The sequence below is a fragment of the Schistocerca americana genome, chromosome 5, assembly GCF_021461395.2.
Source record: "Schistocerca americana isolate TAMUIC-IGC-003095 chromosome 5, iqSchAmer2.1, whole genome shotgun sequence".
In the NCBI taxonomy this organism is placed as follows: domain Eukaryota; kingdom Metazoa; phylum Arthropoda; class Insecta; order Orthoptera; family Acrididae; genus Schistocerca; species Schistocerca americana.
The window spans coordinates 428344606-428362340 of record NC_060123.1 but is presented as its reverse complement, the minus strand read 5'-3'; the positions used below and the strand labels follow the sequence as shown (position 1 = coordinate 428362340).

The window sequence follows — 17735 nt, the reverse complement described above, 5'->3', positions numbered from 1 at the left end:
GGATGGTAATGTAGTCTGTAATTTACTATCCTTTATGGAACATACAGATATTTGACAATGATCTTTATCATAGTTTTCCCTACAACCTCTGAAGATAATCTGCGGATAAAAAGTAGAAGAAAATGTGTTTTAGATCTGGTACTGGATAATACAAAATGTACAGAGTGGTCAGAAACAGCCTGAAAAGCTTGTGAGGGTGTTGCAGGGTAGGTTGTGCTGAGGATTAATTTTTAAGAAAAAAATTTGACACATCACACTGTTTCTGAGTTGGCCAGCATTGATGTAAGTCAAACAGGCCTTTCTGTGCACAAACCCAAACAGCCTGCCGGATACAATTATTGTCAGTTGTTCTCATAGCATAGACGATAATGCACGAGACAACTCAGCCTTTGGCTTGGGCTTCATCCTTGCTATTGTCCCACGTGCTACTTTTGAATAGCTCTCTTGTTCAGTTATAGGAAACCAAAAGAACAACATGCTTGGTAACACCGTCTGGCGGGCTGCTTGAGTTTGCAAGTGTGTGCAATGGTCTGATTGCTTAACTTGAAAGTTAATTAACTCATAAACAGTGCAACATATCAATTTTTTTCTTAATAATTATTTCTCAACACATCCTATTTATTCTGCAATATCCTTATAAGCGTTTCAGGCTGTTCCTGATGATCTTGTATGTTTTGTATTGGTTTGGTTTATGCTGCGGACTGGAAGCAATAATTACTTCCAGTGACTGATATTAATGAAGAAATAGTGAACAGATCTCAAAGTATTAGCTGCTCTTTATACAGATAAAAGTGAATTGAATGTATTTCAGTGGATTTGTAAACAGCTTTGAAGATTTAAACCTGCTCACTAAACTGATGTTGACATGCATTCTTTGTTTTGTAATGTGTAATTTTGTACTATAATCCATAAAATAAGTGATCTGTTGACATTTGCTTTTTATTTATTGCTCAGAGTTGATTGTTGGATACCCTACAAAAAAGATCTTACTGTTTTAGCCTTAACTAGTCAGCCATTTATATTTTAAGAATGCAAATGGGTGGCAGTGAATATCAGATATAACTTCTCTATTTTGTTTGAATGTTGTCTGTTCTGAACATTCAGAATAGTATTCTGTAATCAGACACAAATCAGGTGAAATAATTGCTAACAACTTTAAGAAAGGGAGCTGGGAAAGTTTTATGATGTGTGTTATAATAGAGTTATCCTCGAATACCCTGTAATACTTCTTAGTATTGAAATTGTGGGTGGGTACAAATGTACTGAGACGCCAGTATTTTTGTAATAAGGAATGTTTAATTGTTGAGATGCGTATTTGTATATGTAGTTGTGTGCTTTCAAGAAGCAGGGATGTATATATGGGAGAAATGAAGGGTTAATACATTTTTGGAACTTTTTAACAGGACAAATGGTCACCAGCCAGCTGTGACCAGCAGACTCCAAATACAAGTTTTCATTCATCAGTCGAGCAAGTTGCTCCATCATGTGGAACCCTGTTTCCTTCGGAGCAACTGCATGAACATTTCTTCAAGTCAGATTCGCCAATGAAACTGGCACGTCCAAATACTCCAGAGTACATTCTGTCATCTCCCCTCAGGTATGTATTATAGCTGTAGAATGATTTTGTTCAGTTCTGCTGGCAAAATACTAGTAGGATAGAAACTACTGGCCATCACGTCCAGGTCCCCCTAAAGAGAGCCAAGTGAACTTAGAGATTGGGGTATTCTTACCAAACAACATTGCCCAGTTTTCAGTGTAATGAGATTAAAAATAATGCTGTAAATCTTTTAGGAGGAGAAAATATCTTCAGCAAACAATTTTAATGAATTTTTCAAAGCATGTACAAAATTTCTAATGGGTTTCAGTTAAGATGTTACACAACAATTGTGTGATTCATGTAAATGTACACCCTCCCTTCAACCCAAAAATTTTCCAGGACACTTTTTTATGCCTTAATTCAACAGTTTTATTTGCTATAGATATTTTTGAACGGTTACTACCTTGCAAAACTTGGAGAGATGTTGTAACTACCCACATCTAATGCATTTGTGTTAAATTTCAGGTATTTCGATATGGAAATGCTATCTCATCCAAGTCCCATGAAATTGGAATCTGATGAGGGTTTTTCTGATGTTAATGTAATGGATTTGGTACATGGAGATGGTTATGGTTCTTCAGACATATCACCAGATAAGAATTTGGAGGATCGTAAGAAGGGGCCGATTGGTATGTGCGCAGTACCATATAATTTATTTTCTTATTTATATGAGTTTTTGTTTACTTTTAGGTTTCTGTAATTCGAACTCTATACTTGCATATACAATTTTTTTTATTGTTTTCATGTGAATAAATAATAATTCAACAACAGTTTTATAAATGAGAAATTGTTTTTAAAAGCTCTCATGTTATGGATTATGTGGAAGTTGTGAATCATGTTAGGAACCAATTTTGAGTCTGTAGCTGTAGTTGAAGTAAAGATGGAATGATGTGGATGTTTTTGGAATTAAAATGGTGAAGAGGAGGAGAATAGAATTTGCATTAAAGTTTCAAAACTGACCAGTTATAGGTCACTTTCTCCACTCACCAATGATTAATAGTTCTCCATCATAATTTTTTCCATTTATTATTTTTATTGTGAGAAATACCATATATTTCATGTATTAGTGCAACGTCCCCTTTGTGGAAATGCCTGAGGTTGAGAGATGGTGTCTTGATGATTGATTTGTTAATACGAAACACACACTTTTGGTTGATTTCTGTTTTATTGTATAGTCACTGACAGGAAATTTGTATACCATGCTGACCTTGGGGAGCGTAATCATCTCTCTGTTGTTGGGACTCATATTGTGTGGTGTTGATTTTATGTTACTTGCTGCAATACTTAGCACTGAAGCAGAAAATGCAGGTTTACAAGAGAAAGAAATAAATAAAGAAAGAAAAAATAGTAATGTGGATGTTTTCATAAAATTACCATTGCTAACTTGGAAAATTAATATAAGAATTCCTGTAAAATTCAGCAAAGTGTTTTTTTTCCTCCATTTCTTAAATACCAATTAGTGCTACACTGTTTTTTATGTGAAACATAAAGAGTTTTAGTCTCTGTTTGGTCTTGGAAAAGTTGAGTGTGTTGTAGGTCTAATGAGTGAAATACGGTGTATAATGTTTAAAATATTAAGGATAGGATAATTAATTTGATGAATTAACGTGACTGATAGTTAAATACAAGAAATTATTTGTGTGTGACTAATGTGTCCATTTTTGTATTGATATTGTTCATATTTTTGCCAGTAAAACTAGCAACTAATCTTCCTTCTGTGGATGACACAGGTTTGCGATTTGATGGTCAGACAATCCAGAACATACAGTCAGAGCTGGCAGCTGCTGGTGTGGTTAGAACAGGGAGCCTGATTCCATTTTCTCCGAATGTTGTTGCAGCAGCCAAGATGTCATCTCCACCGCCAATATTACGTAAAAGTATAACTCGAAAGCCAATAAAAGTTGAGCCATGTGACAATTCCCTTGACAATTTTGCATTGAGTGAAATGGCTGCTTCTTATCAGGTATGTTGCAGCTCACCTTATCTTCCAAATATTTGGAAGGAACTTGGGGAAGTGCATGGAAATAGTTTGTAGTATTAGGCCTAAGATAGTTCCCTAAAGTAAATAAATGTTTTTACTACAGATATGTCAAACATACATGTTGTTTACTACTTGGTGAAGGCAGTCTTAATATAATTGGAAACTAAGGCAGTGTAATGTGTTACTCATACGTAGGCTCAAAAATCTCGACCACTTAATACAGTGTTACTATTCTGTTACATTTTAAGGAGTGTTGGCAGAAATATTGTTTTGATTCATTCATTCAGTCATTGTGTTCTGTGGATTCCTTCAAGATGTATAACATTTAGTTATGTGGAACAAAACAGAAGCAAATTGTAGAAATTTAATCTTTATATTGTATTAATAATAAACTACCACTATACAAATCTTCTATCCATCCTTATGGCTGCATAATTTAATTAAGCTTCTGCCTTCTGAGTTATAGGAAGCAGCTTCTGTTCTTATCATATTCGTAGATTATCATTTACTTGATTGCATTGGTTACAGTGTCTGAATGACACTGATTCACACCTCTCGACTTTAATTTCTCTAAAATTGTTGAAATATACCAAAATTTTAATTAATTTCACCCCCCCCCCCCCCAAATAAAAAAAATAAAAAAATTCACACACACACACACACACACACACACACAACCTACACCTACACCTCTTTGTTCCTAAATTGCTGACTTGGCAATTCTTTGATGCCTCGCAATGTGTCCTATCATCTTATCCTTTGTTTTAGTAGACATGTTGTGCCATTAATGTCTTTTCTTTCCGATTCTGTTCTGTATCACATCATTAATTATCTGATGTACTCATTTGATTTTCAACCTTCTTTTGTAGAACGATATTCACAATGGTTCTATTGTTATCGGAACTGCTTTAGTGCACATTTCACGCAAGGACAACTGCAGACAAATGCCTTCAGAGAAGACTGCCTAACACTTACCTTTATATTGCACAAAATTTCTCTTTTTCAGAAACACTTTTTGTGCTGTAGTCAATTTACATTTTATAGTCTTTCTACTTCAGATGTTGTCATTTATTTTATTGCCCAAATAGTAAAACTTATCTGCTACTTTTAGTGTTTAATTTCCTAATCTAATTCCTTCAGCATCATCCGATATATTTCGACAACCTTGGCTTGCTCTTCTTTTACTTTTGCTGATGTTCATCTTACAGTCTCTTTTCAAGACACTGTTTATTTCATTCAACTGCTCTTCCATTTATATTACTATCTCTGACACAATGTCATCAACAGACCTCAAATTTTTATTTCTTCTTCCAGAGCTTTAATTCCATCCCCAAATTTTTCTTCAATGTCCTTCACTGCTAGCTCAATATGCAGATTGAATAACATTGGGTAAAGGTAGGAACCCTGTCTCAATTCGTTGTCAAGTGCTGCTCGTCATTACGTTGTTTGGCTCCTGTCTGGTTTCCGTGCAAGTGGTTGATAACATTTCACTCACCGTCTTTTATTCCTGCCACCCTCAGAATATCGGTGAGTGAGTGTATTCCAGTCAACATAGTCAAAAGCATTTTGTAAATCTCTGAGTGTTATAACTGTAGGTTTGCCTTTCTTCACTTGATCACCTAAGACAAGTCACAGGGGTCACTATTGCCTTGCATATTCCTATAATTCTCAGGCACCCAAACTGATCATCCATGAGGTTGGCTTCCACCATTTTTCAGCTCTTCAGCACCTACCTTCTGTGGAAATGAAGTTATTGTATTCTTCTTGAAATCTGTGGGTATGTCTCCCAACTTGTATGTTCTGCACAGTGCAGGCCGAAATAAGATATTTTCTTGGCATCTTCAGTAATTTTGAGGGTGTGGTTTACTCAAAATGTGTTTTTTAGATTTAAGTCTTTCAGCGTTGTGTCAAATTATTCTTGCAATATCACATCTCCATCTCCCTATCGCTTTCCGTAATGTTATTTTCAAGTTTGTTTTCTTTGTACAGTCCTATAAATTCATTCCACTTTTCAGCCGTCCCTTCTTTGCATAGCATAGTCCTGGAATATAAACTCTTAATATTGATACCGGTGTTTATCGTTTCTCCAAATGTCTTACCAGTTTTCTAGAGTGGCATCTATCTTTCCCATAGTTTTGCATGCTTCCTACAGATTTGCATTTCTCCTCCAGCCAGTATTACTCTACAATTTTGCACCTCTGACAAGCTTATTTTTCTCCAAGTCTGTATTCCCTTTTCCCTGGTTTAGTTCCTGTTTATTTCTGTGTATAGACTGGTTTCCAGATGTGCAGCATTTAACAACTTGGCAAGAGGAAGTTTTTCCTCGCCATTTGGCTGTCAGTTTTCAGACATGTTATAGTAATTGTAATTTTATTAACCCTGTAGATTATACATTGTGTGTGAAGCAGCACATGATGATATAGGACAAGTAAAAAAATGGAAAAATGGAGATGAGATGATACATATTTTAAAAAATTATGGTAGTGAACTTGTAATGATACAAATGTTCATGTTTACATGTGTAATGTCAAGAAACAGAAGGGGTGGGGGGAATATGAATGAGCCTTGTATCATATATATAGACAGACACACACACACACACACACACACACACACACACACACACACACACACACGAAGTAGAATAACTTTAGTCATGTCAAAAAAAGTTCTTTTCTACCACATTTCCTTGTACAGAGTAAAGGAGCCGGGGGGAGGGGGGGGGGCAGGCAATGTTGTACACAAATTTTTTTGAAAATATGATGCAATTGGATAAATTAAAAATTGCTCACAAAATGGTGCCACGCACAAACATATAAAAGGTTAAGAAAATGTGCAAGCTTTAGGAGCCAGTAGTCGCTCCTCCTCCTGGCAGGAGAGTTCAAAGGGAAGGAAGAGGACTGGCAAAGTTTAGCAAGAGGGGAGAGTTCAGAAAAGTCACACAGAACCCTGGGTCAGGGATGAGAGGGAAATTTTTTGTCATTATTGCTTGAAAATTTTCAGTTGTGTGATTTTATGGGTAATGATATTGGTGATAGTTGTACCTGTTTGAAAGCTGCCACAGGTTTGCCTGTGATATTTTCACTGTAGCTGATGAGCATTCCAAAGCCAACTCAGTTTGTTTTGGCATGCAACTGATCATGGTTGCTAAACTTAGATGTAATTCAGCTGAAGTTACCATCTTTACTAGGGGAGGAATCTTAAACAACTACAGACATATTATACACATGAGACATTAAACTTCAGTTGCAAATTTAAGGCTGTAACAGTAAATGTTAGTTGTAAAAATTGTCGTATAGCAACTCAAGAGGAAATTCTTAAACTGTTTTTGCTGTTATAATGTGAGAGGCAGTTTTTGTGTGTATGTTGAAATTGTTTCAGGCATCTGACATGAGTGATTCCCCAGCATACAGTACAAATCTGCTTTGTAGTCCATCAACACCTGGGAAATCAGTTCCATTCAGTCCTTTGCAGGTAAAACTTGAAAAGTAGAGAATGTTGTAAACTTACAAATATGAAAATTTTTTCCTGTTAAACATTAAGTGAGAGCACTGGCAGTCTGTGGCAACATACTGTTACCATTTTTGTTAATACTGTGTTTGAAAGAAAAAAAATATTTCTTTCTGTCAGATGTCACAACTTCCTTCTGTAGAGTTTTCTCTTTTAGCAAAGCATTTTTGTTCTAGAAATTAATTTTACTTAACATGACAGTCATTTTAGTGGAATGAATTTATTCTCAGATTAATCCTACTTTTAATTATTATGACTAATACAATTATTAATTTTATTTGCAGTTCCTGAATACCAGTTTTTCGCTTGAAGACAATTTTTCAAGTCCTTTCCGTCGCTTTGCTACTGGCCAGTCCACACCTGTTCGTGGTGGCGGAGCAGATGATGTTCAACAAGAAGATAGTCCTGGACCATTGTGTACGCCTAACCCTCCTCTCCCAGTTGGTCTCTTCAAGAAGGAACCATCTAGCAAAGAACACTGTACGCCAAGCAAGTCGAGGCGCAGTCTGCTTAGTACACCACGGACGCCTACTCCTTTTAAGGATGCTTTGGCTGAATGCCAAAAGAAGGGCGGTGTGAACTACATGGTAAGATGGATTATTAACATAATACATTTATGTGCTTTCTTTTGGTACTAACAAGGGGAAGGCCTCAGACATGGCCAGCCAATTCGGCTCAAATTTAGCAGGTTGCTTGTGTGCGAAACGAAGGACTCTTAAGATATTTTGGCTCAACACCCCCACAATTTTGAGAACATCACCCCTAAAGGCTATAACGAGCAATCAACTCAAAATTGGAGGCATCGATAGATAATTGTAAATAGAGCATTTTTCATCATCAGGTATGGGGTCCGCAAACGCAAACTTTTCCAGAAATCGAGGAAAGAAACTTTTACAACTGCCGCTTCTGTACCCAAATGGTAAATGCTTTTCGCCGACAGCGGTGATAGTGCAACGACCGAGGTAACTGGCTGGGAATCGGAAAACCTGGGTTCGAATCTCGAAGAAACCTAGCGGATGTTCTTTTCATTTGTATTTTTCCATATCTCAGTTGATACGGATAGGAGGGTTAATAAGGTAAGTAAATCAATAAAGAATGATGATAATAAGGTAGGCAAACTAATTTCCCAAACGCCGTGAATTAGTAAAGTATTAAAATTTTAAGCCTTGTCACATGAAATCAACTCCGAGTAAGAGTGCTGCGAATTCCTCACGAGGGATCACAGGTAGCCTACCGCGTGATGCTTGCTTACTGCGAGGCACGGGACAGAATGCACGCGGGGAGAGTTATGTTGTCCTGGTTGCCTCTTCGTCATATCATAGTTGTGAACCTGGTGTCCAGCACGAACCTTATAGACGTCAATCATAAAGAGTTGTTTTCTGTCATTAGGCTGCCGAGAACCTTGCGAATACACTTAGTGATTTTTCCATTGTTAATGCGCCGAATGAAATATGTTTTGTGAATGAATATAGTGTTCTTCTGTAAGTAACATACGATGAGTACAGTATGTAGTTTGTAGTAATTAGCTCGTCTGTTTATGCTGTAGTAACTAGTTATTGTTTGTGGTGTCATATCTTTCAGGTGCATAATCTGAATAACGGAAGATGTACACCCTTCGACTAGCGCTGTAATATATAGTTGGAAGCCTGTCACAGACGATGGCAAGCGGGAAGTAACCGACGCTGTGTTTTGGTTTGTAAAAGTGTTGCAGGACAGATGAATTATCAATGCACTACTGGAAGCAGGCAGTTCTGTTTCTCGGCATTTCAGATTGATAGGAGCGGCTATCATCGAGCAATTTTTGGAGCTGACGAATGAAATGACTTTTGTTGATACTGAAGTACTATACCATGAAGACGAAGCAGAAGGTGATTCAGTGGAAGATATCCTGACTTGTGAATTGCAGAATGGTCGTAACACTTTGGAAATCTCCACGTCACTGGGAATGTGTGCTTCATCTGTTCCCGATGAGTATTACGAACCAGTTACTAAACAATTGAAGTGCGGTGCTATACTCCTTGGAGTGAAAGTAAAAGCGGTAGTGCTAGCCAGGAATCATCCAAATTGGAACTTACAAACACTGAAAAAGAATGGAGCAACAACAGCCCTGAAAGGGAAGAAGGACTTGAAATTGTGGGAAAGTGATATCGTTAAAGGAGGGACAAGATATGACAAATACCAGGCGATAAATAAGTGGACATATGACCGATTAGTCGTAACGAGAATGTAACAACGAGAATACTTCAGGAGTGGGCTGCGGGGGCAACACTTCAATATACAGCCAACAAAGATTTTACGTTTGCTGCATCATTATCTTGGGCAAGATACGTAATCAGCATGGTTTCAGAAAACATCGTTCTTGTGCAACGCAGCTAGCTCTTTATCCGCATGAGGTAATGGCCGCTATCGACAGGGGATCTCAGGTTGTTTCCGTATTTCTGGATTTCCGGAAAGCTTTTGACACCGTTCCTCACAAGCGACTTCTAATCAAGCTGCGGGCCAATGGGGTATCATCTCAGTTGTGCGACTGGATTCGTGATTTCCTGTCAGGAAGGTCGCAGTTCGTAGTAATAGACAGCAAATCATCGAGTAAAACTGAAGTGATATCAGGTGTTCCCCAGGGAAGCGTCCTGGGACCTCTGCTGTTCCTGATCTATATAAATGACCTGGGTGACAATCTGAGCAGTTCTCTTAGGTTGTTCGCAGATGATGCTGTAATTTACTGTCTAGTAAGGTCATCCTAAGACCAGTATCAGTTGCAAAGCGATTTAGAAAAGATTGCTATATGGTGTGGCAGGTGGCAGTTGACGCTAAATAACGTAAAGTGTGAGGTGATCCACATGAGTTCCAAAAGAAATCCGTTGGAATTCGATTACTCGATAAATAGTACAATTCTCAAGGCTGTCAATTCAACTAAGTATCTGGGTGTTAAAATCACGAATAACTTCAGTTGGAAAGACCACATAGATAATATTGTTGGTAAGGCGAGCCAGAGGTTGTGTTTCATTGGCAGGACACTTAGAAGATGCAACAAGTCCACTAAAGAGACAGCTTACACTACACTCGTTCGTCCTCTGTTAGAATATTGCTGCGCGGTGTGGGATCCTCACCAGGTGGGATTGGCGGAGGACATCGAAAGGGTACAAAAAATGGCAGCTCGTTTTGTGTTATCATGTAATAGGGGAGAGAGTGTGGCAGATATGATATGCGAGTTGGGATGGAAGTCATTAAAGCAAAGACGTTTTTCGTCGCGGCGAGTTCTATTTACGAAATTTCAGTCACCAACTTTCTCTTCCGAAGGCGAAAATATTTTGTTGAGCCCAACCTACATAGGTATGAATGATCATCAAAATAAAATAAGAGAAATCAGAGCTCGAACAGAAAGGTTTAGGTGTTCGTTTTTCCCGCGCGCTGTTCGGGAGTGGAATGGAAGAGATAGTATGATTGTGGTTCGATGAACCCTCTGCCAAGCACTTAAATGTGAATTGCAGAGTAGTCATGTAGATGTAGATGCAGATGTAGAAATTTCAAATCAGAGTATAAAATTCTTCAATGAAACGTCACTAAATACGTCTCTCATAAAGAGGTACAAAATATAGAAGATATACAGAAAGTGGCGGCTCTTTTCAGCACGCAAGCGGCGTCACTTATAACCAGTTTTAATCGTGATTACATGATCAACACTGATCAAACAGGATGCGAGTATCAGGTGAACATTCGACGCACGTTATCACATAAGGGAGAAAAACGAACCCTTGTCGCAGTTGCTAGTAAAAAAAAAAAGTAACACATTCATACACGGCGCAATATGCCATCACAGCCTCTGGAAAAGTGTTGCCTAAGGTTTTCCCGTGTTTACAAGAAACGAATGTTACATTTGGTCCTTGGGTTATAGAAGAGGTCACTCGTTGAACCGACTCATTGAAAAATGTTTACATTAGCTGCTCCAAATCCGGGAAACTGACGAATGCGATTTACAGAACATTTCTTGAGAATGTTTTAAAACCATACGTTTCTGATAGCAAGTTTTGTCTAATAATTGGTTTCCTGGAGTGTTCAAGTTAATACTACAATATATGACACAATGTTTATAGATGGCGAGGGTCAGCTGACGTGCACAGTAAGAGCAATACCGCCAAACTGCACACCCTGTGTACCAGCTGTGTGATGTTTATTTCTATCACATGGTTGAAAACTTTATTTGCAGGCTTCAGAATTGCAGTGCAGTGTGCTTCTGGAAACCCAGCGGGAATTGCACAGCTGCACAGATGCAATAACTATTCACAGCATAATTCATAACTAACTTCCAGCACCGATTTTTCAGGCAGTGAAATTGTATGTGTGGTAAGCGTCAAAATTAATTCCCGAAAAAGACATATTTTTAAATGTAAACCAAGTTTCTTTTCCGCCGACTCTTCGGAAGGAACAGTGTAGTTGTCGAAAGATTGCATTCATTAGATGTTCTTGGCGCTGTGAGTATATGTTTCGAATGTTTATATGACAAGTACCATCCATTTAGTTGTTTGAAGAAAAGTGAGGTCACGTAACAGTGACTGGAAGAGCCATTGTAAAGTGACGTGGAGTAACATTTTAGTTGTTTACTATCCCAAAAGGTTTGAGAAATTTATTTGCCTACCTTATTATTATCATTCCTTATTGATTTACTTACCTTATTAACCCTCCTATCCCTATCAATTGAGATATGGAAAAATACAAATGAAAAGAACAACATCCGTTAGGTTTCTTTGAGATTCAAACCCGGATTCTGCGATTCCCAGCCAGTTACCTTGGCCATTGTGCTATCGGTGCTGTTGGCAAAAAGCGTTTACCATGTAGGTATAGTAGTGGCAGTTGTAAAAGTTTCTTACCGCGATTTCTGGAAAAGTATGCGTTTTTGGACCCCATACCTGATGATGAAAAATGCTCTATTTACAATTATCTATCGATACCGCCAATTTTGAGTCGATTGCTCATCATAACCTTTAGGGGTGATTTTTTTCCAAAATGCGGGGGTGTTGACCCAAAATATCTTAGATTCCTTCGTTTTAGGTTGTGCACAAGCGACCTGCCAAATTTGAGCCGAATCGGTTGGCCGTGTCTGAGGCCTTGCCCTTGTAAATTGCATGACTGTGTGTTGGGAGGTGTAAGTGTATATTAATTTCGTAAGTTAGTAAATTTGTTCCGCAATTTTTCATGGCTTCCTTGTTTCTAGTGTGTTGTAGAGCAGTGATTCACATCAGTATGTAATACAGTGTGAATAGCAGCATTTGAGCCTCCCTAAGTTGTTGAGTTTGAATGTCTTTGTCTATGGAACCGTGTCATGCCATTTACAATTGATATGCGGCCTATTAATATGGAAAATAAACTCTGTTTCCTAATATCCATTGTGCAGTGGCAACTGTAAGAAAATAATCATAAGAGCAGTTTGTAAATTTAAAATGCAAGTACGGGACGCCTTTATTATGCTCACATAAATTTATTGGTGATGGTAAGGTGAAAGGAGGTAATGAAACAGACTGTCTTTAAAGAATTTTTTGTAGTAAGAGAAATGTACCACCTAAGTTTTAGTAGCATTAGATTATTAGAGAATGTTGCTTGTACGTTAACATGGAAAGTTGTTCCGTTTTTTGATTTGGAGGGTAGTAGTGACAAACAAATTTGTATTGATAGTTTGTAACATAAAGAAAAAAATATTGTTTAAATGTTTTTGTATGTTTTGATGTGTTTGTTCATGACAGAGGAGGATATGGAGAATTGTAGATATTCGTTTCATTTTTAGCCAGCTTCTTTGTCAGTGTATCCTCCAGGAGAGGGAGGTAGGGGAGATATTTACAGTACTCGTACTAATGGAACTATTGTCAAAGCTTAAAGTAATCACCCAGAATTCTGCTACTTTTCTCCTTGTCTATCCTCTGTGCCAGGTAACGCTGACCGAGATGAAAAGTACCTCTTCTTGACTGTGGAAGATGAGAAATTTTCAACTAATAGTACTGCAGGTTATCGTTGTTGTGATGCGTGAGGAAATTCAAGATGCATTTCATTCTGTAATTTTCATATTTCTGTACACTTTTGACTAACTAGTCCACAGAATACCACATATGAATGCATATAATTTTCTTGATATGAATATAATAGGGAAACATTCCACGCGGGAAAAATATATTTAAAAACAAAGATGATGTGACTTACCAGACGAAAGCGCTGGCAGGTCAATAGAAACACAAACAGACACATACATACACACAAAATTCTAGCTATCGCAACCAACGGTTGCTTCTTCAGGAAAGAGGGAAGGAGAGGGAAAGACGAAAGGATGTGGGTTTTAAAGGAGAGGGTAAGGAGTCATTCCAATCCCGGGAGCGGAAAGACTTACCTTGGGGGGAAAAAAGGACGGGTATACACTCGCGCGCACACACACACACACATATCCATCCACACATATACAGACTTGTGTCTGTATATGTGGATGGATATGTGTGTGTGTGTGTGTGTGTGTGTGTGTGTGTGTGTGTGTGTGTGTGTGCGCGCGCGCGCGCGCGCGAGTGTATACCCGTCCTTTTTTCCCCCCAAGGTAAGTCTTTCCGCTCCCGGGATTGGAATGACTCCTTACCCTCTCCTTTAAAACCCACATCCTTTCGTCTTTCCCTCTCCTTCCCTCTTTCCTGACGAAGCAACCGTTGGTTGCGAAAGCTAGAATTTTGTGTGTATGTATGTGTCTGTTTGTGTTTCTATCGACCTGCCAGCGCTTTCGTATGATAAGTCATATAATTTTCTTGTTTTTCATATTTGATTTCTGCCTTAGTTGATTGTCTTAATAACCTTTTTTTTGCATATTTTTAATGTTTTTCTAACAACTTTCCATATAAATGATAGTACCACATTTTGTACAAGTAATTTATGTGTTATATTTTTTTATAAAAAACTATATGTGAGATCTGTTTTATTCGTTACTGGGACTAAAAGTAGAATGGTGAAAAGATCCTGTCAGTTATTTTGGTTTTTCATGAACTTTTCATTTTGAAAGCATGTTTTATGAAGCAACATCTTTTTATTCTTAAGCTTCAATGACACTTCCTCCTATTGAGAATTATTGATCACTAATAGCTTCATCACGAGTATGTGGAGCTCTATTTCCCACAATGCATTGCATTTTCTGATATTAGTGCAACACCATCTGCATCATTGTCATTGATATGGAGCAATAAATAGTTACGGATTTGACCTCCTGATTGCCATTGCTTCTTAGTATTAAAATGTGTCCCCTTGATATTATGAACTCCCACTGTTTTATCTTCACTTTCACAGTATAGGTTTTTGGTTCCACTCTCCTTGTTTCCACACTGTACACAAATACTAAATTTCTACGTTGAGTGCACCCAATCAGATGTTCACCCAACTCCAAAGCTAAATGCAGTATTGTGGAAGTATGGCCGACCATATCTTTGATCAGTCTCAAGAGTCATCCAAACCCACCCCCCCCCCCCCCCCCCCCATATGCCCTTAATGTTTGCTTGTTCAATCCTTCAAAATGTTGAAGTACATTGAATAAATGCTTCAATTATTAAATCAATTCGTGCATGAGGTGATTTGTACTGAAAAGTGGAAGTTAATTCTGTACAATTAATTACTTAACCAAGAAAGTGAGGTAGAAAAAAATGTGAAGGAATAATGAACAGGAGCTTTATAGATCTGAAAGATGACCTGATTCATGAATAATGAAGGAAAAAATTAGATTCTCACTCTGCTCATCATTCTCATTGAAATAGTAACTACAGTAGATCTACAATTATCCAAGTTCTGACCATCCAAATTGCTAATGATCCAAATCACAAAATAATGATTCAGTCTCTGCACACTATTACCCTTCCCTCTGTGAACCTAGTGCAAGTGCAGTATGAACATTATTGGGATGATAGTGACTGTCACCAGGTGGACTTTTACTGTTCCTTCTGATTACTAGCCACTCTGTGTGTCATGTACTTCCCAACTGTACTCGTTGTTTTGTTTGTTAATGGCTTTTGTTGTCCACCATGGCTTCCAAATTAAAATGTATTGTGTTATTGTTAGCAGGACAGATAGAAAATTTTAGAGCAATCAGATAGAGCAGTTACGAGTAAACAGTTGACTGAGATGTACGATGTTGGACAAGCAACGATTTCAGATATTAAAAGGAGCAAACTAAACTTTTAAACTTCGTATCAGCGCTTGAAAATGAAGATGAAAGTTCCTCAAGAAAAACAATGAAGGCAGCAACAAACACAAATTTACAAGATGCCATTTTCAGCTGGTTTTTGCAGCAAAGTTCCATGGGAAAACTAATTTTTGGTCCAATTCTTTGTGAAAAAGCTAAGATCTTAGCTCGGAAGATTGGTTGTTCATTCTTTAAAACTAGTAATAGTTGGCTAAGAGATTTTAAGTGCAAGCACAGCGTCCGTGAAATAGATTTAAGTGTCGAGAAATTATGAGCAGACTCCAAAGCTGTAGAAGATTTTATTGAAAAATTTAAAGTTTTAGCAGACTCCCGTGATGATGAGCTTTTGTACAATGCTGATGAAACCTGTCTTGTTCAGAAAGCTCTGCCTAAAACCACTTTAGCATCTAATAGGGAATGTAGTGCTCCAGGACAAATTTAGTAAGACCGTGTTACGGTGCTTACCTATGCGATCTCTGCGTGAAGCTATAAAATACCCCTTTTGTTGATAAGTAAGTCAAAAAGCCCAAAAGTATTTCAAAATGTGAGAAAGCTTCCCCTCTTCTTATAAAAACCAACCCAAGGCTTGGATGTCGGCAGCATTGTTTATCAAGTGGTACAATGAAATTTTCATCTGTGAAGTAAAAAAACAACAAAAATCTTTTGGAAAGGAAGGCAGTGGAATATTTTGATTGTTGATAATGCACCAACTCCTTCCACCGGAGTACTGTTGGAAAGAGGAAATGGCCAATTTACAACAATCTTTTAACTGCCAAAGTCCAAGCTTGTTGCCACCAGTGGACCAGTCTATCGGAAACCATGAAACACCATTACAGAAGGAAACTTTTGTTAAAGAGTGATGACAAAGAAGGTGTGTTGGGTAATGACAGAAAAAAAAACATAAATGTGAAAAATTTCGCTTACGTGGTATCTGAAGCTTTGAGCTTGGTTAAGGCAGTCAATCAAAACTTGCATGGAACAAGTTGAAAGGCATATCAACTGAAGAGGAGAAGGAAAAGGAAGAGGAGAAGGAAAAGGAGAAAAAGGCAAAAGAAGCTCAAGAAAAGGAAATGGAAGAGACAGGAGAAGATGAGGATGTCAAATCAAACACCTTTCAGCTGTCTAGTTTCCAAACTTATTTTATTTGGCTACCAGTTTTGGTGATTTACTACGCCATCTTCAGGCCCTTGACGAATGTGTAGGAAGATTCCATCTCACTTCAGGTGAAAGGTGTTTAATTTGACATCCTGTACTGAACAGCCGAGTCCCGCAACTATCTCTGAAATGATGGACATACAGAGGAGAAGATAAGGATGATGTGTCACTTGAGGAATCAAGAAACATTCTTTTGAAAATTCCTGAATGTTCGGAAGTTAGTGCTGAAGCTACAGCAGAAAGGATGGTATGTGTTCCGTCAGACCCTGGGTTTCAAATTCTAAATGATGATGAAGATGATGAACTTGTTGAAAGTGTGAGAGAAGAAAATGTTGAGCAATATGACCTTAATGTGGAAGTTGAAGCATACGCGGGACCATCAGCTAGTGAAGTGTTTGCTGGCTTCGAAATTGCGTTGAAGTAGATGGATGGTCAGCCCGAGTGTGACCACAAGCAACTTCTCACTGTGAAGCCCACATGCGACTTGACTGCCCGAAAACGGATGAAGCTTACTTTGACCAAGATGTTCAGGAAGCAGTCACTTTCAGCACCTATACTGTACAGTTTGCTATATAACATGTACATAAAAGTGTTGCATTTTCATTTTAATTAATTAAAATCTTTTTTTCTTCTTCCATTTTCAAAATACAGTACTGTATGTACAGTATGTAGTTGTAGTAGTATGGTATTCTGTCTTACAGCAGGTCTTGTCATGGGTTAAGCCTTTTCACTTTTGTCTGTCCATAGCCAGTCTTCTCATTTGTGAATATTTGTCTCCTTTGACATTGTCCAGCATTTCATATCTTCTTTTTCCTCTTCCCCTTTTCCCTCCACCTCTCCTTCTATTCCTTCCTTCAGTAAACAGTCCCTCCTCAAACAATGTCCAATCCAGTTCTGTTTTCTCTTTCTGATGACTTTCAGCACGTTTCTTTCCTCTCCAATTCTTCTTAATATTTCTTCATTCCTTACTCGGTCTTCCCATTTCACTTTTTTCCATTCTTCTCCATATCCACATATCTAGTGCCTCCAATCATCTTTCGTCTTCCTTCCTCAATGTCGGTCTCAGCCCCATACAGTGCCACACTCCAGATGTAACATTTGGCAACTCTTTTCCTCAGATCTTAATTTAGTGGTCCGCAAAGTAATTTCTGTTTCCTCTTGAATCCTTCTTTTACCATTGCAATTCTTTTCCTAATTTCTGTTGAGCAATAAATATCATCCATTATTACACTTCCCAAGTAATTGAAGTTATTCACTTGCTCTGTTTTTTCTCCCCCTATTTTCATACGACATTTTCTACC

The 17735-nt window shown here is 37.9% G+C and overlaps 1 protein-coding gene across 4 annotated transcripts in view; it reads left to right on the top strand.

The window, feature by feature from the left end:
- The window catches only part of LOC124615411 (myb-related protein B), a 204465-nt gene that overhangs the window by 166128 nt on the left and 20602 nt on the right, over positions 1-17735 (top strand). For all 4 annotated transcript variants that reach the window (XM_047143276.1, XM_047143275.1, XM_047143277.1 and 1 more), the window contains exons 6-10: positions 1404-1597; positions 2063-2226; positions 3328-3560; positions 6960-7052; positions 7373-7675. In XM_047143276.1, coding sequence (XP_046999232.1) covers positions 1404-1597; positions 2063-2226; positions 3328-3560; positions 6960-7052; positions 7373-7675 — 987 coding nt within the window. The remainder of the gene's footprint in view (positions 1-1403; positions 1598-2062; positions 2227-3327; positions 3561-6959; positions 7053-7372; positions 7676-17735) is intronic.